The 25,229-nt window shown below is 31.6% G+C and overlaps 2 protein-coding genes across 2 annotated transcripts; both read left to right on the top strand.

The window, feature by feature from the left end:
* Positions 11,395 to 13,431, top strand: LOC105170663. Its single transcript, XM_011091526.2, has 3 exons — positions 11,395 to 12,819; positions 12,965 to 13,036; positions 13,122 to 13,431. Exons 1-3 carry the CDS (start codon positions 11,752 to 11,754, stop codon positions 13,125 to 13,127), a joined length of 1,146 nt encoding a protein of 381 aa, XP_011089828.1. The 5' UTR covers positions 11,395 to 11,751; the 3' UTR covers positions 13,128 to 13,431.
* Positions 16,334 to 18,798, top strand: LOC105170655 (myb-related protein MYBAS2-like). The gene is made up of 3 exons (XM_011091514.2): positions 16,334 to 17,134; positions 17,661 to 17,904; positions 18,159 to 18,798. The coding sequence occupies exons 1-3, from the start codon at positions 16,917 to 16,919 to the stop codon at positions 18,663 to 18,665; spliced, it is 969 nt and encodes a 322-aa protein (XP_011089816.2). The 5' UTR covers positions 16,334 to 16,916; the 3' UTR covers positions 18,666 to 18,798.

Below are 25,229 nucleotides of genomic sequence, written 5' to 3' on the forward strand. Positions count from 1 at the left end.
GCCCCGGGTGGGGGGGGGGGGGTGTGATTTTCCTCGTGAGCACCACCACACTCCTTTTTCTCCGAATCCCACTCGCTAGACGTCACGCGCAGCGATGGAATGGGCCCCCCTTCACGGAACAAGCGTGTGGTGCACGTGGATTCGGCCTTAACCATCCAACCTTGTCTTGTCATTTCTCTACACAATTAATTAATCTTAATTAGTCACCATTGATCACTGTGGTTGGAATCAATCGGCACTGGGGAGGGGAAGCCTTTATTACTTATGTATGTATTAAGGTTTGAGGTACTACTGTTATGTTACAACCGAATTTTTGTATGTTATTTAGGGAGCATATAAGTTACAATTTTAATTTTATTGTTAATTAATTAGCATACATTTATAAGGGCGTTATAAGTAAAAGATTGAAAAAAACAACATGATGTTTTTTTTTGTTATACTTATTTATTCTAAATTAATATTAATCGTTATAAAATTACTGAAAAATGGCCATTGAACGAACATCGATTCTATTAATAGGTTCAATTTGATTTATCGCAGAAGTCGTATCGATTTGGGGCAGTCATTGAGTTACTTAATAATCAATTTTTTAAGAGCAACCCGTTAAAAGAAATTTTGAGCACTTACCTTGTTAATAAAACATGACATGGCATATATAGAATTTTCTATTTCCAGCAAGGATAGATGTAATAAAAGAAGTGAGTGTGCAATTGCTATGTTGGATAATATTTTCAAAATCAAGAGTGTGCATCGAATGATGTTTTAGGTATTTGTGCAGTATTCTCATAACTTTCATCTTGATTTATTGTCTCATGATGTTTGATTAATCTTTTTGTTTTTTTTTTTAGTGAAAGTAAATTTTATTGAAGTAAAGAAAAAGTATATGCAAAGATACTTTGTTTTTAGTCTATTACGTCAAGATCAGACAATCCTCCAGATTCTATACAAAATAGGTGATTACAAACTATCCTACAGTTTATCACTCGACATGCTAATTTTAAATTGCTCAATATTCAGCTACGCATTTGTTTATGAAAAAAGAAACTATATCCGAAAACTTGTGTTTGATCCCCCCGACCAAATGTGGTAGTTCGTTGAAACTAACACCACTCTGGATGTTGCATAGCGTAAGTGCTTGCACCTCCATCGTCTACTAGCCCAAGTTAACCCCTGCGGCCACTTGCAAATATGGTTGGGAGAACTTGATGTATTTAGTAGATAGTTGAGGGACCTCTTAAGAAAAGAGCACTGGAAAAAAACTGATTGTTCTTTACACAATTCATTTCTATCTTGCTAGATCTTAATTACGCCTTGATGACTCTGCTAGGTTGGATCTTAATGTGTGTGCGATCGAATGGTAATATCCGAATTATCTCTTTAATATCATAATTCGTAGTTGTTGCGTGAATTTTGAAATTAAATAAATTTCTAATAATATCTTAAAACATAACTCGCTTTCAAGATTAAACATAACAATAACTCAAAATTTTACAAGAAACCTTGAAGTTATATTCGAAATACGATTTTCAAATATATAATCATACTTTTTTTTAATTTAAATAGTTAATTTTAAATTTAAAAGAATTTGAAATATTTCGATCCTATTGTTAAATTACAATTTAATAAATATGAATATATTTTAAAATTATTTTAACATGGAATCATTTCAAATTTGACACAACGACGCTTAGCTAGCTAATCATCTTTTTGGTAGGACATATCCATTTTCTCATCAACTCCCGCACGACATTAATCAAATTCCATCCACACAAAAGGACTTCCTAACTTAATGAAAATTATAATAAGCTTCTCATAACTCTTGATCAGTATCATTAATAGTATATTAGTAAATATTGCACGTAACTTTTCACTTTTTAAACTTTAATTTTGAATTCAATCTCAAATATATAGTGTTATCGTCTAGAGTTAATATTAATATTTTACACCATTACATTTCAAGATATGTTATGTATACTATATACCACTTTATAATTTTTTATAATTATTTTTTTTATTTTAGGTATTGACTATTATAAATGGTTAGATAATTCGCGTCTTATAAATATAAAATTTAATTTATTTTTAAAAACTATGACTATTGGGGTGGGCTAAATTGCAATCAACCATCCAATTCCACCCTAAAACTACGTGGAGACGAGGGTGGAGTGGGGCAAAGGGGGTCACGTGGGAGAGCAGCGTGGGTTCACGTGTAGGTGAGCCATGCAGTGCCTGCCCATGTGGCGGCACGTGGGACCAGGGACGGAGACGCTCGTGCGTGACACCTTTGTCACTCCTCTATCCGACACGCACTTGCCCACAATCATTGGATACTCTTACTCTCATTCGTTCCCATAGCTTCCTCCTTCTCCTTCACGCGCCCCCTCCACCAGTTCCCCCTACACGCTCCACGTAGTAGAGGCAGAGCAGCAATATTATAATTCGATTTGTAGGAGTCGTCCTATTTTCAGAATTTCCTTGTCCTAATGCCAATACCATAAATATTTTCTTTTTCATTTCCCAAAATCTTCTTCAAATTGAATAAAAAATATATATAGCACTTCAGTTCCAATCCATGGTATTTGCTATGAATAGATAAGCCTAAGTAGGCAATGAGGGCGGGGACCAAACCTAATTATATAGTTAATAATTTAAAAAACACACAAATAGAAAGAGGGTTTAAGAGAAATTAACTACTAATTAATTAATTAGATGAATGATGATGAGAATCCTTAATTTAGTATGTTGGAGTGCCCCCACGTGTGGGTACAAGTTGTCCCATGTGTTTCTGCTTCAAAATTAGTGCAACATCTTAATTTATTAATGTTTTTTATTTTTTAAATTAAACAATTATTTTTAATTTCTCCACTCATCATAATTTTTCATATAAGTCTTTTGATACTTTTTTTTTAATATATATATATTTAGGTATTTTTTAATTCTATAAAATTAAATAAATAATATTTTATAAGGATTATATATATAAATATGTCACACTTACTTAATATATATAATTATATATAGAGAGAAAAGTAGGAGTATTGATGTGACAGAGGCATGGTTCCAAAATCACACCAGTTGTTGCCACACCAATCATCCACATCACTCCCTCACTCATACTCTTCTTCTACCTACCTCCAATCATCATATATACCAATACCCCAATACCCATACCATACCCTCCTGCCCTGTCCTGCTTCAAATATACATATACATATATATATATATATTAATGATATATTACAATTATTTCTGATAATGACGTTTCGTATAATTATAAATACTCAATGATTTTAATGTGTGTACAACAACAAGCCCATTTATTAGTTTTTAATCTATTTTTTTTAACCGCTCAAAATGACTTTTTAACTTATGAATTATAATTTTATATACACTCTATAATTATATAAAATATTTTCATGAACTAATATTTTCAAATGATTATTTATTTTTCCGCACTCATATATTGTTTAAATATTTTTTTCTTAAAAAAATAATAAGGGTGAAGTAATAATTTTTACTTCACTGTTCAAGAACTGCGTAATTATTTTTCAATTGAAGGATGAGGTATTTGTAAATTTTTAAATAATAAAAAAATATTGTTATCGTGTCAAATTTTAAAGGAGATAACTGAAATTTACCCTTAAAAAAAAACTAGCCAATATTTTACACGATATTTGTGTGTATCACACATTGACGATTATGAGTAATAAATGACTTTTTTTTTAATAGATATTTGTATTCACAAACATAATATGTTACATATCATTATGCATGTATACACAATATATTAAAATTACTTAAACATATTAATAATTATTTTAAATAAATCTATACTTTTTATATAAATAAATATAAAAAATAGACTGAATACTCACACCCGTAGTTCTAAAAATTCCATACTTTTGTAGGATTCTTGTGATGGTGATATTTAGTCAGCTTAACTTTTTAGATAAAAAAATTAATTACCATGTATTATCAATTATGTTGTAAGAACGCTTTTTATTGAACTCGACCAGAATTTTAGAATTAATTATATTTTATCATTTCAATTATGCTCGTTTTTTACTTTGTCATCTCGACTTTTTTTTTTCTTTTTTATCAATTTACCATCTCAACTTTACGAAATTTTACATTTTGTCTTTTGTATTTGATCAAATTTTTTGTTCAAAAATCACTACATGTGATATTCAAGAATTATATGATGCGCTATTCTTTACAGCATGTGATGTTTTTACGTACAACAGAAAAATTAATAAAAAGACGGTCATATATGGTAAAATGAATTTTTTTTAAAATTGAGATAATCAACCGATACAAAAAAAAAAGTTTGAATAATAAAAACATAAAAATAGATATAATTCGAATGAAAAAAATAATTTACACTTAATTATATCTTTGAAAGTATTAAAAACAACAGTAATATTATATAAGAGTAAATTGAGCTGGCCCGTGAGTTGGTAAAAATCATTCGGATCAAATGATTCTCCTAACTATTTTTAGATACTTATTTGATGCTATTAAAAGCTACAAACACGTCTTATTTTCTCAAAATTTCCACTATTACAAAAAGTGAGAGTCGTAAATTAGCAACTACAAAATCCGTTTATTCTCCGTAGAAAGCTCAAAAGCGCATCGTTGTTAGATTTTTGCCTTATATAGCTTATTTTCTTTGTACTTAAATAAATACATCCATCCATATATAAAAAATCACGAGTCTCAACGAACAACTCATTAATTCAGGTACAAAATTATTTTACAAGTGGTCTCGCGTTTGAACATTACGTGTGTGTAATATCAGTACAAGAATTAGATTTTCTAAAACTATTTTTTCCATTTCGCAATTTATAACTTTTATTTTCTTTTTATGTCAACTTGAATTAGATTTAATTTTGTTAAAAATCATACCTATAATAATAAGAATATCTAAAATTACATTTTTTATTTTTATTTTTTTCTAATGTGATAGAGGGAATAGAGAGTAGGGCCGATGGGTGGTGGGGACTAGAGGAAGTGGCGATCACGTGGGATTGAAGTGAATAAAATTGTGTTGTCAGATGAGTTCACGTGCGTTGGGACTTTAATTTGTCGTCTTATCTCCTCATGCTTTTCTATAGATTTTCAAGAGATGTAGACAATTTTTTCTCCTTTTTTTTCTTTTTCTTTTTTCTTTTTTTTTTTTAGTGTTTGTCTCCCTCCAAACCCACAAATCCAATCTTTCTCCAATCATTGGATAATATCCTCCCCATTCTTTCTCCCTCATTAACCATTAATTAAAACTATTATTTTCTTTAATATTTTATTCAACAGTTTTTTTTTTCTTTTCCAATGTTGATATTGTTTTATGATTCTGGAATTTATAATTTTTTAAAAAATATTTTACGTAGCAAAATAAGCAAATACCCATTATCTTAGTATATATATATATGTGATCAGATCGCAGTTTGTTATCTTACAAATTCATATAAGATTGGTTACATATATATGTATATATATCTATTCTTTTTATTGAAATTGAATAATAACAATATATAAATTTGTCCATGTTCTATACGATTATCAAAAAAAACAAAATTTATATTATATTCTATGAAATATATAGATAAAAGGGTTCGAGTCGTTTCTACATTAATCAACACTATTAACTAAAATGAACTGTAGAAAATACAAATTGTTTATAAAAATATTAAAAAAATTACAGACTAAATGTACACAGTTTTCTTACAACAACAGATGATATGAAACGGACAATTTTTTAATAAACAGTGGTTCATTCTTATCAATTTCACAAAATATCCACTAACATTATCTTATAGAATTTTTTATAATAACTCAAAATTAAGTAAATAAAATATAGTGGGAAATTAAAAAAAAAATGGAGCAAGATAAATGAGTTGAAAGTAGAAGAGGGAATAAATGGTCATTGAGAAATGATGAGATATGCAATCCATCCAAGTCCAGAGGCAGAGAGAGAGAGAGAGAAAGTGGTAATCATATATTCTCCCAAACAAAGTACACAAATTTGCAATCATTACATTTTGTGGTCCACTCCTCATTCCAACATTTCTCCTTTTTCTTTCTTTCTCTTGTCCCTATTATTTAATGCTCTGTTTGGAACCATCTCCACATTTTCAAAACCTAAATTTAATACCATTCTTATCCTTTCATTGTTACTCTCTCTCTATTTTTTTTATCCAAAAAAATTATATATTACATTTAAAATAAATGCTCAGATATTTTTACGTATATCCAACTTTTGATTTTATAATCATGAAATTCTAATTTCAATTTTTAAATTGAAATCTCATTGATCCGACTCTTCTTTGAGCCATTGTCTTAGGTCAACTATTAAATTGTAAATTCAAATAACTGTCGTTAATTTTTATCGAATCATAAAAAAAATATAAAAATTATGAGATCTCAATTTTAAATATTCAGATAAAAACACAATATTGTAAAAAAAAAATTGAATAACCACTTGAAAATAATAAAATACACTTTTTACTCACAAAATAACTATTCGTAATATTATTTTATTAATTTTTTATTATATCAATAATAATTTTAAATTATTATTCTTTTAAATCTAATCTAATAATTTGTATATGGGAGGGGGTCCCAATTCCATAGGTGTTTGATACGAGGTGTGGGCCCACATGTAATGTGGTCCAAAATCCAAATAATAATTGAAGCATCCAAAGGTAGGAAGCCTAATAATGAATTAAATCATCCAATTCCAATTCCAACTCCCCAAACAGTCCCATCGGTGCGCCCTACCTTATTTGTACCAAAACCCCAAATCTTGGCTGTCTTCACGTGATCTTGCCCCCACCCTCTACCCCCCCTCCCCTCCCCACCCCCCTTTCTCCCTATTTTCTCTCTATTCATTCGTTTTTAGTTTTGGCCCTACATCAAAATTTAAACATATGGAATACGATTGAATTAAACCCATTTTTTTTCAGTTTATTTTATTTTCCATAAAATGATAATTTTTAGTTGAAAATCAGAAACCATAAGTTTAGAGAAATAAAAATGATTTCATATATGCACTTCCATTTAAGGAAATATGTGTTTGAGCACACATTTGTTTTTTAGAATAAGGTAACGAAAAGATAATAATCGTATCTTGTATGTATTAAATCATGTTATACATGAATTTGCTTAATCGATTTTAGTCATTGTAAATTTTGAGTTGATCAGGTGACGAATTTGCTATATTACATAAATAATTATGATCGACAGTTTTTTACAAAGAATTATTGTATCATAGTCATGCTCGAAGGGGCTGATTGTAATTTTTTTTATTTGTCTAAATTTTTAATCTACAAAAAGAAAAAATCACATACCTAAAGCAAGGATGGTAGAGCATACAAGTCACATCCTTATGGGCATCAAGGAACAACCACTACAATATATACATGAGTTGGAACAGAATAGCGACCACATCCAACACAAGTATTTTGACATAACAAATATGGTAGTGTGGTGGCTGGTTAGTCGATATTTATTTGAATGCAATGAGTTCGAACCTCGTTAAAAACATCGAGCTCGCGATATTATGTAGGTGTATTATGAGATGATGGTAGTGGTCTATAGTATTTGATCCGATAAAAATTAAATGGATTTGACTTATTAGTATGTTGGCGAGAATTATAATGATTAAATTAAATAATATTTTAATGAATTATGATGAAATAAATATTTGGTGATAGTTAATTTTTTTTAATATGTTGGTTTTCAAATATTTATAGATAAAAGAAAATAAAATGGAGATGAGCAGAATGGTTTGATATGTAGGATCCAGTTGGGATCCCACGTTAGATCTCAAATACCCAAATGAGTGAGGAAGTTGTATGATTGATTGCACCTGGAAAACAGCAACGCCTGCACGTGTGATGTTTTATTTTTATTTATTTATAATATTGTGTATGGTAATATTGGTCTTTCAACACCGGCCAGCCAGCCAGTAACTAGTAACTAGGGTCAGAGTCAAACAATGCATGCAGATACATCTCTCAAAACCTCAATCATTGCTTCCAACTCAATAAAACAATCAACATCTATCTCCGTACAATTGGAACACGTGTTCCAGCCTTGCAAGATGAGATTTCCCTCTAGGATCCGCACGTGGGACGACTCTGTAATTCATGTTTTTCGGGGTTCCTAAATTCTTCATGAGTTTGATTAATTAAAGATTGGTTGCTACATAGGAATTTGAGGGTTGATTAAGATTTGGAGGAGTGGAGGGTGGGGTGCTTTGTTATTGGTTGGTGTATTGAGATTAAAAGATGTGCCCCACTTGATGAGTAATCATGCATGTTGTTTAAGAATAATGATTACGAGGTTATTGCATTGTTTATTACTAGGTTTTTGAGGTTAACGCGCGGGTTCATTTACTTCATGTGCTGCTCTTTTTTAATACCGGTCGTGGGGGGTCACTACTGTTTTATTACATTTATATAAGTTTAGGTTTTTTTGTTAGAGTGTCTAATTTTGGGCGGCTGATTCCTAAAACTTTATAAATTGGTACAACCAAACTTAGGACATGCTTACTTGAATTGATAAAGTTGAATAATTAAAATAGTATAATTTACTATAGCTTTGTTTATTTTGATAAATGGGATTTCGGTAAAGGATCAAATCCGGCTAAAATCACTGTTCTTTCGGAATACCTCATCTCACCAAAATTTAAAAATTGATGGGATGAGTTATTTGGCTATTGGAGTTAATTTTACAAGTAAAAGATTTGTAATTAATATCGAATTTTTATCGTCCATTTAATCAAATACCTAAAATAAATGGAAAAATGATGTCATTAAATTGTTACAGACGAGCCGTGCATGAAACGGTCTCATGGTTGCTATGACGGTCTGAAAGAGAGTGAATTACTGGCAAAAAGACACTGGAGAGGGGGAGGCGTTGAGAGTGAAGGTCTATCTAGGAGAGCAATGATATGATGATACCTATGTTGGCCAATTCTTGATATTTCATTAAAGACGTCCTTCTCTTTTTAATATATATAATATAATTTGACTAAAAAACTTGACAATATATTTGACTTACGCACTTCTCCTTATTGATGAGAGATAGAGAGAGGAGAAACGAGAGTGAAGGTCAATTTAGGAGAGCAGTAATATGATGTGTCAATTCTTGATATTTCACTAAAAACGTCTTTCTCTTTTTAAATATATATATAGTTTCGCTAAAAAACTTGACAAGATATTCGACTTACACATACGCCAGGTGATGTGAGATATTACGAATTTTATGACGTCATTGTAATTCTTTTAATTTAATAGAGAGATATTTAGAACAAAATCAAGTTTAAAAGGTTTAAAATGATTGTCACTTAATAAACAGCAAACGTTGGTTGTACCTTGTACGTGGGCGAATACTACATCAGCATCCCTCGTTATTGCAGGCTAGCAACTGTTTTTGTTGTTTGTGTGCTTGGGCCTCAGCCCAAGTCTCTGCAATAACGTCAGGAATGTCGGGGGACGAAGCCCACGTTGTCATACCACTAACACAAACACCAACACTCAAATTGTTTGATTGGGCCGCTTAATCAAGCCTTCCATCATATTGGATTCTTCGATATTTACACATTCTTGTTAACTGTATTGGGCCTTCAATTTCTTGCGCAGAATGACGAATGTACATCATTATTGTTTGAAAAATTATCAATACTCATAATTCTAACAGTCGTCTAATAATAAGCTCAATCCATTTTTTATAGTGAACTAACCAAAATGCTCTTGTGGATAAAGAATTATGATTTCATTCATTTTTTAAATTGAATTTATCCTTTTTTCCATCTTTGAATTTTAAAAAAGTATATTATGTTGAACGTCTTCATCCAATAAAAAAGAAACAATAAATGCAAAAGAGGGTTTGAAAACTCAACAATTAATTAATACATAAACCCTAAAATTCATTGCCACCAAATAGAACTCAACTTTGTTATGTCATCTCTTTAATTTCAACTATTTTCAGCTAATTTTTTCAGACTTAATATGCCATTGATGGTCGTTTCTAATTATTTCATTGGTTGATAATTAATGTATTAAAATTAATAAAATTGGAAAGAAATTTTTATTCTAAAAGTTACAAAATGGTACTCAATACTCATCTACATATGAATTCATGTCTGAATTGTATGATGGATCACTCTTCTAGATTTTTTATTTGTAGAATAGAGAACAAAAACAAGAAGAATCTTTTGAAATTATAGCGACAACTTTAACATTCACAAGCCCATAAATGTGGTTGGTTGGAATTATTACAATTTTATCTCCAAACCTAACAAACGTTGGCGCCTTTGTTTCTTTCTTTCCTTTCCTTCACTTGTTACTTTGGTTCCAATGGGACTTTGTAACAAATGCTACCCATCACATTTAAGGTTTACTTGAATGAGTCATAATGAACTATACAATTTTGACGCCAATTTACATTTCTATTTTAGCATTTTGAACCCTTTTGTCAATTTTATTTATTATATTGGATTTAAAATATTTGATTATTTTTATATTTTCACCAAGCATGTTAAACTAATATATTTTCCAACTTTTTTCTTTTCCCAAACTGTTTCTACTCTCGATCATAATATGATACATAGTAAGCTAATAAAGAATTTTACTGAACACGGCTCGTCGTATTTAATAGCACGATTGATCTCATAACTCATTATTCTGTTCGTCAGCAAGCAAGTTCAGGTAGTGCATCGAAATGCACTCTATGAAAAATTATATGTGTCTTTGCTCCAAACACGTAGTAAAAAGAGATCAAGATTTGAATAATCATGAGCAGGATGGCTCGCACGTTTTGTCGAAAATCTCTTTTCATAGTAAGTTCATAATGTACAGTTACTCGATGACCGTTATATTGTTGATCATGCAACAATTGATATGAGTATCAGGTATATTGTCAGTTTGTACAATCATGTACGTAAAGTATGAATTCATCAGTTCATAAAAATTCTACTTGCAGGGAATGTATAACAGACATGAACGAAGCCAGATAATTATATAATATATATCATTTTTTTTTTATAAACAACTATTGAATATTGATATCTCGTACAATCATCAACCACCGAAACATACAGACTGATACAGAATTTTATTTGTTTTTGATTCAAACAATTAGCAATGAATTTTTTTGTCTTTTTTTTACAAACCCTAGCAAGTATGAAGGCAATGTATTGCTCATACATATAAGATGTTGTAAAATTCATCGAATGGAGAAAGGAAAAAGAAAAGAAGAAAAATAATAGACAGTGAAATTAGGCTAAGAGGGTAAAAATCCAATGCTGAATTCAGTTGAGCCGCACAAAATCACTTCTGTGAAACCTAAGACTGAGTCAGTATATATATATGTATGTTAATGTATGTGTACGTATGAATGTATGTAGAGGTGTGTTTATATTATTTGTTTTTGTAACCGTCTTCTCTTCTACCTCCACTGCTCCTTCTCTGCAACCCCATTCTCTTTTCTCTCTCTACAATCACAAATTGCTTTCTCTCTCAGCTTTGTTCATTCTCTCTCTCTCTCTTCAGAAACCCTCGCCGTGGAAACAACCACACTCATTACATACGCACATACATATACTTGTTCGGCCCGTTTGGATTCACTGTTGTTCAGATGAAACTCCGGCGCCGATCACGGCTCAGATAGTTCCTTTTTTTCTCTGTCGCTGTTGAGGAGTTTTTTTTTTAGTTGAATTTGACGGTGCCGTTTTGAAGAGCTTTGATTGCTATGGCGTCTACAGTTCCGGCGAAGTCTCAGCCGCTACACAATTTCGACCTGCCGCATCTCAAATGGAATAAGGACGGAAACTCCAGCGGCCCCCACCAACGCCGCCGCTCCATCAAGTCGCCGTCACGGAGGCCGAATACGTCCTCCCCCTCTCCTATCCGCCAGTCGCCGTTGCGGGACTCTGTTTCAGCGACGCCACCGCGCCTTCAGTCTCCGTTGCCGGACTCTTCCGCGCTTTCATCCCGTGAATCTCCGGTTCACGGGGATTACTCGATGAAACAGTCTCCGATTCGTGGAGAATCATCTAAACCGTCTCCGATTCGGGAGTGTGTGAAACAATCGCTGACTGGTGGTGACTCCGAGAGGCAGCCGTTGCTTAATCGCGATGCTGTGCGGCAATTTATTAGGCGGGATGTGGTGTTGGAGACGGAGTATTTGAAGAATGGTAAAGGTTCTTTGATTGAGTACCGGAGAAATCATTCTAAGGGTTCCGCTTTTGATAGCATAAGGAATGAGGTCTTTTCATCGAACTCTGAGCAAGCTAAGGAGAAACTCGACAAGAAATCTAAGGGAAAGGATGTTGATGAAGCCGGAAGTAAGAGATCGAAAATCTTGATTAAAATTCCTTGCAAGAACAATAAACTAGAGGAAGAGAGTCCACAGGAAGAGCCCCCCAATATTGACAATAATGATGGGCATGATGAAACTGATGAGGTGCAGGAAGATGGAAAGACTAATAACACCATTGATGAGGAAACTAAGACATGGAATCTGAGGCCACGAAAGCCCCTACGAAAGTCACAGAATGTAGCTGGAGTTGCAGAGAAAGGTAGTGTTTCTGCGCTGCCTGAAAAGAATAAAGCTCATTCAACCTTGATCAATGCAAATAAACCAGGGGAAAAGGAAGGGAATTGCAGCGGCGGTAGTGAGAAGAAGGAGAAGAGAAAGCTCAGCATTTCAATTGCGCTATCAAAAGATGAAATTGAGGAGGATATCTTCATTCTGACTGGATCAAAGCCAGTGAGGAGGCCTAAGAAGAGAGCAAAGAACATACAGAAACAACTGGATGTAAGAAAACATCTTATCTTTGATTTCATCTCATTGCTTTAACTTGGAATTTTTCTTTTTTATATATATGTTGTTTCATTGTATTTTTTGGTATAGGTTTCTATCAATAAGTATTATTTATTTGTTCAATTTTCCTGAATTCCAGTTTGCGTTTCCTGGATTGTGGTTGGTATCAATAACTCCTGAATCGTACAAAGTATCTGAAAATTCTCTGAAGGTATAGTCTCAATATCGTAATCTGGTTTGATCATCATATTTTTTCTGTTAGGTCGACTGTTTACTGATCGAGAATGACTGTGCAGGGTTAGATGCAATCAACAGAAGATGATTATTCACTTCAAATATGTTCACTGAAAGGTGTAAGGTGCTGCGTTTCCAATTTATTGTTATGGCATTTGGAGTTATAATCTGCAGTAACTTGTAAAGCTGAAAGGAAGAATAAGTTTTTGGTTAGGGTTATTCGACATTTCTTTTTACTTTTATTTCATGCTGATCTCATAGCACTAAGAGAACTTTAGGTTTCTAATTATCAGTAATGGCAGCTGTAAATATGGACCTCTACCTTTAAGATTTTCATTTTGACTATGCATTTGGTGTTCTTTTACCTTTTTATTATTCATTTAATTTCTTTTTTGCCTATTATGATGGTTTGGGATTTTCGGTGTTAACCCAAAAATGTTGGACACTGCGAATCTTACCCTTTCAAGCTTTTGCAATATTTAATACTGACAATGTTGGCTGCGTTTTCATACATGGCATACCAATCCATTGTTGAGCACTGCTTGTTATACTCCTTCAGCATTTTATTCTCAGGATGCTGGCTGTGATGTAGTTGATGGTATTCGAATTCACAGTTGGAATGCTGCTTGTTATATTGTTCAAATATTTAATGCTGAGAGTGCTGGCTGCGATCAGTTGACGGCACACCTATCCGGATCGAGTGTTGGTGTAAGTGCGAGAAGACAGTGATTGGCTCTAAGGTAAATCTAGGATAGAGGCTGGAACATTCAGCAGAATCTAAGAACAAAGGTCTGGATACAGAGAAAGAGAGAGGTCATCCTCGAAATAATTCTAATGTACAAACAGAATGCGGATACCATAGATAGCTGTGAGAATCTTATAGTTTCTTCTAACAAACAACAAAACAGATAATGTACGATCTCTTGATAGAATTAATGATGCAACCGAAGGAGAGCTCCTAGTACGAGTTACCTATTCTTTTGCCCATGACTTTACAAGTAAAAGAAAACTCAAAGACTACTTTCTTTGTCTAAAGATTCCTTTGTGCATATACCAGATTTAGAAGATGATCAAAGGGTTGTTTGACTACCCTAATGGTGAAGACTGATGAGAAATGATACTTTGTTAAGGCAAAAGGATAATGCTCTAAACCACAGTAGTATAGGATGTTTGTTTGACATTGTTCTTCGATGCATTCTTGGTTTATGTCAAAAAAATCTTAATTGTAGGACGCAACTTCTTTGTCCAATATGCTCATGAGCTGCTCGGTTGTCACGCAAGGATATGTTGCTCTTCCAGTATTCTTTTTGTTCTTATACTTTTTCATTTTCTTTTTGCTTTATTATCACCTTTACTTCTGTCTTTCTTCATATTCTTTTCAACTTACCTTAACTTTTTGCTTGGACGGAGCTTTACTTTTTTTCATCTGGAAGTTATACTCAGACTTGTTTGAATGGTCATTCCTTAATATGCTGCCGTCCTTACTCTTGCCTCTCACTAAAATATTGATGCCATATGGGGCTGGACTGAAACCATTGTCGTGAGCTCCATCAAAAGTTGATCTTTGAAGGCTTCACATTGTCCTTAGGATCTGTTTACTTGGGTTTTTGCTGCATGTTGGCTCCGTTGCCCATACTTTTTTGAAGCCTGCTTGTGCTTATTACTGGCTGAAAGCACTTTTTCTTTACCTTTTCATTTTCCTCTTGAATTATGCCACAAGTGGCGTATATATAGGATCGGGAATTTGACATGGAAGAGGAATTAGGATGAAGAATGTGTGATGCCTGCTGAGGGAAAAAGGTGAGGCTCATTTTTAAGGGGAAAACATGCCAAAACATAGTGGATGGCTTGACTTGAGAAGTAGGATATGATCCTTTCAATTCCTTCTTTATTTATTTATTAAAGAAAAGGTAAGAGTAGAACTTTTTCATTAAATGGTAATCTATTAGTAGGTGCGATTTCTTTCCAGACTGGTCCTACAAGTAATTGACTGGTAGGACTCTTCCATTTTAAGCCCCAGCCTGTGATTATGATGTTCATCTTTCTCTTTCATGATGTAAGTGTTAACTCCGCAATTATCTCTACTTCCAATTTTGTGTAGCTTAAAGGACTCTCTTCTTATTTTTCCTAGCTTTCTGAGCCTAAATACATAAAAATCAGTGTTGAGTCCTAAAATCACTTTGAAACATTTTGCATCTATTTCCTAAAAAGTCTTTGTTGGAGCAAGGGAATTTCTTGAGTTGGGGATTGATTGTGGAAGCTCGAACCTTGACTCGGTTTTCTTTGCGCATCTTCAACTATGTTGTCAGATTTGTTTTGACTTTTGAGGTCCTCATCTTGTCTACAACAGTGGGTGTGAATCTTGAGCATATGTTCTGTGAATTGCTGGTCATTGTGTATTTGCTATAAAATGTTTGAACGGTACTATTTTTAGGAAATTGGCATATGGTCAAAGGTATCTGAAGATAATTGATTGTTTATTTGTAGGTGGAGTGGTTTTCTATTGCAAAATGTCATCCCCAAACACCCATCCCACAGTGTTATTTGAATTCTAACTTCAAATGCCATGAACAGGTCGGAATCAGACATCAGGAAGCTCCAGGCCACTGGAATCGAATGCTGGCGGTCTCAAACACAACTAACTTGGAATGGATAAACCTTAAAAAGTGGTGGCCAACGTTAGGTTTGTTCATATGGCTGTAAAGTTTGAGCGGATACGGGTCCGGCAACAGTTATAAATTGAGCAACAAAAAGGAAAAAAAAAAAAAAAAAGAAAACACCAAGGGCTCACATGGAATGAATGAAGGAATAGTGTATTAAAAAAACTGGTGGATCCGAGGACATCGAGTCACGTTCCACGACATCTTTCGCCGACTTCTCTTAAGAAACAATTTGGTACATGCTGCGAAATACAATGAATTTGTCCTTTCGGAACTAGCTACAAGTACCCTTATTATCTTTTTCTGCTGAGCTTAAAGGAGAAGCTCTTAAGAAGTCCACTCACTAGGTAACCTTAATGAGAGGAAATGAAATCTAAGTCATAATACGGTCGCCCTATGATCTCAAAGAAAAACGACACTTAATAGTCAACAATCGTTGCTCGTGCAAATATTAAAAGATTAATATTTGTCCCAAGTTATACTAATACATTTATGAAGTAAAAACCTATTAATTAAAATCAGTGATTTTTTTAAAAAAATTATTAAATTACTAACTTTATATATTAGTGATTGTAATAACGAGTGAGATACCAACAATTGCGGAGTGTAAAAAAAATATCCTTAGTAAAACTTCCGGTCATAAAATGATATAAAACATAGATAGTTATTTTCATGTATATTGATGGGTATTCTAGCAAAAACATATGTACATGAAATTGTATAAATGAGGTGGTGAGAAATGAAGGACGTGATCATTACACCCCGATCCATTTTCAAGAACTAAACAAACACATACACACAGAACTAGTTGAAGCCCAGACCATAATCAAGAAAGCAAAGGGCATTTACGTAACTTGAGTGAGTGAATTTGAACTTTGGAGAAAAAATAGGAAAAGTGGCCCAAAATAGTGGGGGAGAAAAAGAGGATAGATAGATAGTGGGATAACCGCCTTAACCGTCATTTCCCTTCCCCCCCCCACACTCACTAGTCACTCGTCGCTACAACTAGATAGATAATAGAAACAGTGAAGAAAAAAGAGTTGAATATCATCAGTAACATCCGCAGACCAAGAATCTAGTGCAAAAAGCCTTCTAACAATAATAACAGTAACAATTCTTGCTTGCACATGCCACAATTACACTAAGAATTCAGCCTTTGATTTTCTTCTTCTTTTTATTATATGGTTTGAGTGTTAAATGGTGGTGGAAGAGAAGAGGAGAATGGCGCATCACAATGGGACTTTGGAGGTGAAGAAAGGGCCATGGAAAGCAGAAGAGGATGAAGTCCTTATCAACCATGTCAAAAGATTCGGCCCCAGAGACTGGAGCTCCATTCGATCCAAAGGCCTTTTGCAGAGGACCGGCAAATCCTGCCGCCTCCGTTGGGTCAACAAACTCCGACCCAACTTGAAGAAGTATGCGCTCGACACTGCATTTTCAGTGTGTGTGGGTTTAATTTATGAGTTTGATGTAATCTTGGTGAATTCATGTTCGGCTCTGTGTTTGAATTTGATATGGAGACACTATACGATGGGCTAATCCTGGCCTTCTCTATGATTCCCCCACCTCCAGTTTTTAGTGCAGGCGGAAAAAAAAAATGCTTTCTTTCTTTCTTGCTCTTGTTTCAGTAAATTTTCTGGTTGCTGTGCAAACTTTTAAATTGCATTACTTGTGTCTGTTCTGTGTGTGGATTTGATTATCCTGAAGTCAGCATTCTGCGTATTTGATGTTAACTTATGCTGAGTAAATCTTGGAGTATATTGATCTTTGAGTTTGACATGTGTATGATAAAATGTCTAAGCACTTCTTGGATATCATAACGGTTCTTACAGTTATTTTAGCTTGTCTTATTATTCAAGCATAATGATTAAAAAAAGGTTTTATGTTTGCTGATGGGATCTCTGTTTTTCGGCAATTGTTCTTTGATTCCCATGCTACTAGTGGGGTGAAGTTCTCGGCGGATGAGGAGAGAACAGTGATTGAACTGCAAGCTCAATTCGGCAACAAATGGGCCAAAATCGCTACTTATTTGTCCGGAAGGACAGATAATGATGTGAAGAATTTCTGGAGCAGCAGGCAGAAGAGGCTGGCAAGAATTCTGCAGACCTCTACACCATCGTCCAGCAACTCACCAAAGAATCCCAAGGAAGCCAAAGCCCCGACTTTTCACATTCCCTCCTTGGAGGTGAGAGAGCTTGTTCTTTTCACAGCTGATTTTACTTGAGTTTCTTGATTTATAAGCTGCATGTTTATTCGGTTGTCAGTCTTCCGAGATTAGGTATTTAGGGACATACCTCCCCGCATGATCATTCTTTACTCCAAAGTACTCTTGTAACAAGTAGATTGATGTAAACTCATCGAGATTCAATGATAGTGGTTGTGAAGTGAAGTTCATTCCAGTGGTTCTTCTGAAACTCGTGGGATTTTTCATATTTTCAGGCACCCAAGTTCAGCTCATCAACAGAAGAAGAATCAGGGACAAACTCACGGTCTTGCTCATCACCGCATGTCAGTGACTCTATGATGATCAAAATGGTACCATTATCAGACCTAGGACAGTACCCAGGCCTGCTCACTTACGAGCACAGCCTATTTCAATTCAACTACACTCCTTCTGACAAGAATACATTTGTAGAGCCACAATCCCATCTCTCGTTTCCTTCTATCCCACAACTGCAACCACCGGACTTTCCTCTGCCACTAGAAAGCCAAGACGTCATCACTAGACTTGATCATACATTTTTGGATGTTTTTGAGCTTGCCGGTGCATCTGCATTAGGCACTGCACAGCTTCCTATGGTGCCATCTTTTCTTGGACCTGAAATTGCTAAAAATGGAGAAACTCCCTGTGCGGTGACGACTCCCGACAGCTTCATCGATGACTTCCCACCTATTGACATGTTTGATCATATAGAAGCACTTCCAAGCCCATCAGAATGGTCTTAGTTAGCTCTTTTAACTTGAGATCTAGCAAGTAGTTTGTTTGTGCCATGTATTGTGTAGTTTCTTGTTAATTCTTTTCTATGAACTAAAGATTCTCATAGGTAATGTCGTTGACGAGGGATTGACACTCTTTTTACCTCCCATATTTGCAATTGTTATCCCTCTTCTCTTCATTCCTATCTTAAATTTTATTCAGTCTTCACTCTGTTTAATGCACTCATTTAAGTTTAAAGGGCTAGGCTCATAATTTAAGCCAGTTCTTGGATTAAGGAAACAGTACGTTTTTCAAAATAACCAGTTTTAATAAGTTTAGTTAGATACTTTTAAAATAACCAGTTTTAATATCATTTTTAATATATTTTTAATATTAATTAAAATAGGAACAAAATAAATTAGATTTAAGAAATAAACAACTAGTTTTTTAGATTAATTTGTTATACGCACATTTATACGTACTATACACATTGGTATATACCAAATCATTTTCCCCCCACCTTTTCCTTTTTCTGTTAATCTCTTATTTGTTTAGTTTCGTCCCCCCTTATCTCTCATATCACTTTTTTTTTTTAATATCTAAGTTTTATTTATTTATTATTTATTTTACTTATCATAAATCAATAAATATTTAAATCCTTAAAAAAATAATTCTTATCAGATTTTAATAAATATTTATAATTTTAAATTTAAAAAATTAAGTACACAATCCAATGTAGAGATAATGGTAATATCATATTATTTGAGAATGATGATTAATAGGCACGTTATGTGCACGTGCAGGATTCATGTACACCTACTTCAAAAACAAAACAACAATAAAAATTTTCTTATTTTTTTTGATAATATGTACCAGAATATGAAATATAAAAGTAAATAAATATATAAAACAAACAAAAGAACAACAAAAATAAATCGAAACGACAAAGAAACAACATTTCTATTAATCAAAAGCAAATCAATTCTTTTTTCTAGTACATTAAACAACGAAAACTAAATTACTTATTAATTCACTACAAATACAACTTGTTGAAACATAAATAAAGCAGTTTCATTCAGTTGTTTCATTGTTCCTCATATGTTGGGGTAAGTATTTCTTCAACCAGACAGGCTTGTTGCGAATTAGTAATCTTATCACCCCTTCATCCCCCAATATAATACCAGGGAGATCCTCCCTTGTAAATATTATCCTCCCAAATTTCTATTTTTTTTTTTACATATATATAATCTACGCAACTTCCATATCAACTTTCATAAGTAGAAAACAAAAATCAAATAATTAATTCATAAAATTAAAAAAAGATTTATTTTTCCTATATTTCTTAAAAAATCAAGTTTTGTATGTATATATATTCTTTCTATATGAAATGTAATTTGAATGATGTATCAATTGAATAATTTATTCTAATAATTTATATAAATCACTGCATGAAGCATCCGAATATCAAATTACTTAATTTTTTTAAAAAAATTATTTTCAGGTGCACGCACAAAATATTAATTAATATTAAGCGCATATCATATATATATATATATATATATATGCCTGCACATTTACTTGAGCGCATATCATATATATATATATATATATATATGCCTGCACATTTACTTGAACTCATTAGTATTTATTAAAAGAAAAGAAAAAATATTTTGCACAAAATTAAATAACAAAATTTTCAGACTCAATTTTCACAAATATTCATTTAAATACATACATTACTCAAAGTTCATGAAATTTATATTTTTTAACACCATGAATTTCTTAATGTACATTATTTTTTTTAAGATGAAGTTACAATTAATTTGAATACTCTAAAAATTCAATTTTATAAATTTACTGTTAGAAAAACTCAAATATAAAATTAATTAATTCACAAAATCAAAAAGATTTTCCCATGCACGCACTACTTAGAGTTTTTTAATATTTTAACAACAAAAATATTTATATAAAGATTTATGTTTTTTTTCCTAAAATGAATTTAATGTGAGTAACATTTATATAAAGTTAAATAAATAATAAATAAATTATACCTAGTGAAATGTTGGTGTATTTCTTGCCAAGTGAGGGGCAAGCAATTAGAGAAGGTCATGAACAATGACCTCTCTTCCTCCTACGCACGCGCACTTGCACGTGCACGTTGGCTTGCCGGCACAAATGGCTGTGCATCAGTGTTCAATCTGTTCATGGTTGTTGATCGGAAATCTAATTGTATAACTGTGCAAAGAGTATTAATCTTTTTGACAATGTTATAATGATGAAGAAACACAATGTTGCAGCACTTATTTATAACCAAAAATGGAGGCGAATTTGTTAAGATTGAGAATTTGGATTTATGTAATAATTTCAAAATGAAATGTTTCTAAAATGGTTGGATTTTTTGGTAATGAATTTTGATTGCAAAAATGATTGTTTGACTGCGCACAAATGGAAGACAATTATTGACTCTCCATTTAATGGTTTTGAACGACTTATCATCCTTATCTAAGTAGTCCTATGTTTGAAATTATTTATTAATTACATTGGATTATTGCATTATACTTTGATGATTCAACTATTATTCAAGATTTTTGAGGGAAAAATAAAGTAATACAAAATAAAAAATATGGGTGAATTTTTTTTCATATTTGATTATATAGGTATTTATTTCATTTATTTGTTGTATGTGTTAATACATAAAGTAATAATAATTAGAATGTATAACGAGAAACAACTGACTTTGATAATAACTCATGATGTAATTTCATTATTGTAACTTGTGATGTGCATATTAAGTTCATATTTTTAGCCACTATAATATTGGGTCAGCATCATGATGTTGTGTAATTCTTGCGCGGTTTCGGACAAAAGTCGTGAGATCACGTAAATCATTAAAAAAAATGATATATGATCTGAAGTAATAAATAACATTGTCAATTATCATGTTGTCGTACTTTTTAGAATAATAACGCAATATTCTTTGCGGTACTAGTTTTACTTAGTTTTACTTATCAGTAGTCATAAGCGTAAGAAAGTTACTTCAACTGCATTTATTGTGTTACCTCATAGTTTATTGTTGAAATTAATGTAATCTTACGGAAGTGTACTTAGGTTTCTTACTTCGAAGTATATTATTTGAATATTGAGTTGAGCTCGACTATAGTAAATTTTAAATAACAATACTCTCCTTATTTAGAATTATTGTTATTATTATTTTACTTTTTTACCGGAGACCTACATTTATAAAGCTTAACTTATAATTTTTTAATTTTTTTAAAAATATTCTATTATTCAAAATAATAACATGACATTAATAATCAATAATAAATATTTTAATTATTGGGCTAACTTGAGACCAAACCTATCCCAATTAGGCAGGTTTTGAAGCCCTAACTGGGTTTCGGGACAAGCATCAAGTCTCAGTATTTGGACTTAAACACGATCAGAATTTGATCCTATTTATTATTTTTTATATTTTTTTATATATTTAGTATGTACTTATATAAAATATTTTTATACATGTATAAAAGATGCGTATATTTGATTTATACATATATAATATATAAATTCAATATTCTATAAATCAAAATAAGATATCAAATAGTTTATAAACATTTTAATTTATATATAAGTAAGACATATCTAAAATTTAACACCTACACATGCACTTACAAATTTATACAAAAAAAATTAACCTTTCAATAATATTATTGTTAATACTTCTACAATTTTGGTACTACTAACTTTTAAAACATATATTTTTTAATATTTTGAAAATATTAAATCAGGTCTACCATGTCCAATCCAATAAGTCCCTGGTTCAAGAATTTCTGGACAGATCGATTTCAAAAGTTTTATTTTTTTCAGCTCTCAAATTTATTTTCAATCATTTATTTTATTTTATTTATTATTTATTTCATGTATTATACTCGATAAACAATACTTAAAAAAGGTCATTCATAAAAAATCTTAATAAAATATTTGTAATTTTAGAATTTAAAAAATTAAGTGTATACACACAAAATCTTAATAAATACATAAAACAGATTTGTTCTAAATTAATATTCTCACCACCTTTTCATCCTACAGTATGAAACGGGAGAGATCCTCCCTCATAAATATTATCTTTCCAAACACTTAATCTCAATTTTTTTTTTTTATGTACGTAGACATAACCACGCATTTTCTATATTCTCTTTTGTTTAAGGCACTCGTTTAAGTTTAAATGGGTTAGGCTCATAAAGATGCTTAGATACTTATCTTCGAAACTTGTGTCAAAATAATCAGTTTTAATATCATTTTTAAAAATATTTTTTAATATTAATTAAAATAGAAACAAAATAAATTAGATTTAAGAAATAAACAACTATTTTTCTAGATTAATTTGTTATAGGTCACATTTCTACATACTATACACATTAGTATACATCGAATCAGTTTTTTTTTCCCAATCTTTTTATTTTTCTATTAATTTATTATTTATTAAATTTCGTCCTCCCTTATCTCTCATGTCATTTTTCTTATCTAAGTTTTATTTCCATCTCTAATATATTTTTTTATTTTATTTTACTTATCATAGATCAATAAATACTTAAATCTTGAAAAAAATAATTCTTGACAGATCTTAATAAATGCTTATAATTTTAAATTTTAAAAATTGAGCACACAATCTAATGTGCAGATAGTGCAAGTATCATATTATTTGAGGATGATGATTACGCACGTTATGTGCACGTGCAAGATTCATGCACACCTACTTCAGAAACAAAACAACAATAGATTTTTTCTTATCTTTCTTTGATAATTCATACCAGAATATGAAACTTTAAAGTAAATAAATACATAAAACAGACAAAAGGACAACAAAAATAAATCAAAAAACAACAAAACAAACAACATTTTTATTAATCAAAAGCAAATCATTTTTTTTCTAGTATATTAAATGACGAAAGCTAGTTTTTATTGATTTATTACAAATACAACTGGTAGAAACATAAATAAAACAGTTTCATTCAGTTGTTTCATTGTTCCTCCGACGTTGGGGTAAGTATTTCTTCAACCAGACAGGCTTGTTGCGAATTAGTACTCTTACCACCTCTTTATCTCCCAATATAATACCAGGGAGATCCTCCCTTTTAAATATTATCTTCCCAAACTCCGGATCTCTATTTTCTCTTTTATGTACGTAGACATAATCTACGCAATTTCCATATTCACTGTCACAAGTAGAAAACAAAAATAAAATAATTAATTTATAAATTAAAAATATATATATTTCTTAAACAAATCAAGTTTTGTATGTATATATAAATTTATTTTTTTTATAAGCAGTGTAATTTGAGTAATTTATCAATTGAATAATTTATATAGATAATTTATATAAATCACTGCCTGAAGCATCCGAATATCAAATTACTTAATATAAAAAAATCAATTATTTTTGCATGCACACACAAAAAAATTAATTAATATAAATATAATTGCAGGCTCTTATTTTGCGCATATCATACACCTGCACATCAATCAAAGTTCATGAAAATTTTATTTTTTAACATCGTCAATTGCTTAATTTACATGATTTATTTATTTTTAAGATGAAGTTACAATTAATTTGAATAATCTATAAAGTCACATTTATAAATTTACTGTCACAAACGGTACCAAATATTAAAATTAATTAATTCAAAAAATGGAAAAGATTTTTTCATGCACGCACGCACAAATTAAGATTTCTTGCACATGTCATCTACTTGAAGTTTTTTAATGTTTTAACAACAAAAAAAATCATATAAAGGATTACATTTTTTGATTTTTCCTAAAATGAATTTAATTTGAGTAATATTTATATAAAATGAAATAAATAATAAATTAATTATACCTAGTGAAATGTTGGTGTATTTCTTGCCAAGTGAGGGGCGAGCCATTAGAGAAGGTCATGAACAATGACCTCTCTTCCTCGGACGCACGTGCACGTTGGCTTGCTGGGACAAATGGCTGTGCATTAGTGTTCAATCTATTCATGGTTGTTGATCGAAAATCTAATTGTATAACTATGCAAAGAGTATTTTTCTTTTTGACAATGTTATAATGATGAAGAAACACAATGTTGCAGCACTTATTTATACCAAAAAAATGGAGGCGAATTTGTTCAGATTGAGAATTTGGATTTATGTAATAATTTCAAAATGAGATGTTCCTAAAATGGTTGGATTTTTTGGTAATGAATTTTGATTGCAAAAATGATTGTTTGACTGCGCACAAATGGAAGACAATTATTGACTCTCCATTTTATGGTTTTGAACCACTTATCGTCTTTATCTAAGTAGTCCTAGGTTTGAAATTATTTATTAATTACATTGGATTATTGCATTATATTTTAATGGTTCAACTATTATTCAAGATTTTGGGGGGAAGAATAAAGCAATGAAAAATAAAAAATGTGGGTGATTTTTTTTCACATTTGATTATATAGGTATTTATTTAATTTATTTATTGTATGTGTTAGTACGTAAAATAATAATAATAAGGATGTAACAAGAAATGACTGACTTTGATAATAATTTGTAAAGTATGTTTATTATTTTAACTTGTGACGT

This window comes from Sesamum indicum, linkage group LG1 (assembly GCF_000512975.1).
Source record: "Sesamum indicum cultivar Zhongzhi No. 13 linkage group LG1, S_indicum_v1.0, whole genome shotgun sequence".
NCBI classification, from domain to species: Eukaryota; Viridiplantae; Streptophyta; class Magnoliopsida; order Lamiales; family Pedaliaceae; genus Sesamum; species Sesamum indicum.

Excerpts from the sequence above, each read along its gene's own strand:
- LOC105170663 (XM_011091526.2), top strand. The coding sequence starts at position 11,752 with ATGGCGTCTACAGTTCCGGCGAAGTCTCAGCCGCTACACAATTTCGAC. Across the intron at positions 12,820-12,964 it reads ACATACAGAAACAACTGGAT|TTTGCGTTTCCTGGATTGTG; the intron begins GTAAGAAAACAT and ends CCTGAATTCCAG.
- LOC105170655 (XM_011091514.2), top strand. The coding sequence starts at position 16,917 with ATGGTGGTGGAAGAGAAGAGGAGAATGGCGCATCACAATGGGACTTTG. Across the intron at positions 17,135-17,660 it reads CTCCGACCCAACTTGAAGAA|TGGGGTGAAGTTCTCGGCGG; the intron begins GTATGCGCTCGA and ends CCATGCTACTAG. Across the intron at positions 17,905-18,158 it reads TTCACATTCCCTCCTTGGAG|GCACCCAAGTTCAGCTCATC; the intron begins GTGAGAGAGCTT and ends TCATATTTTCAG.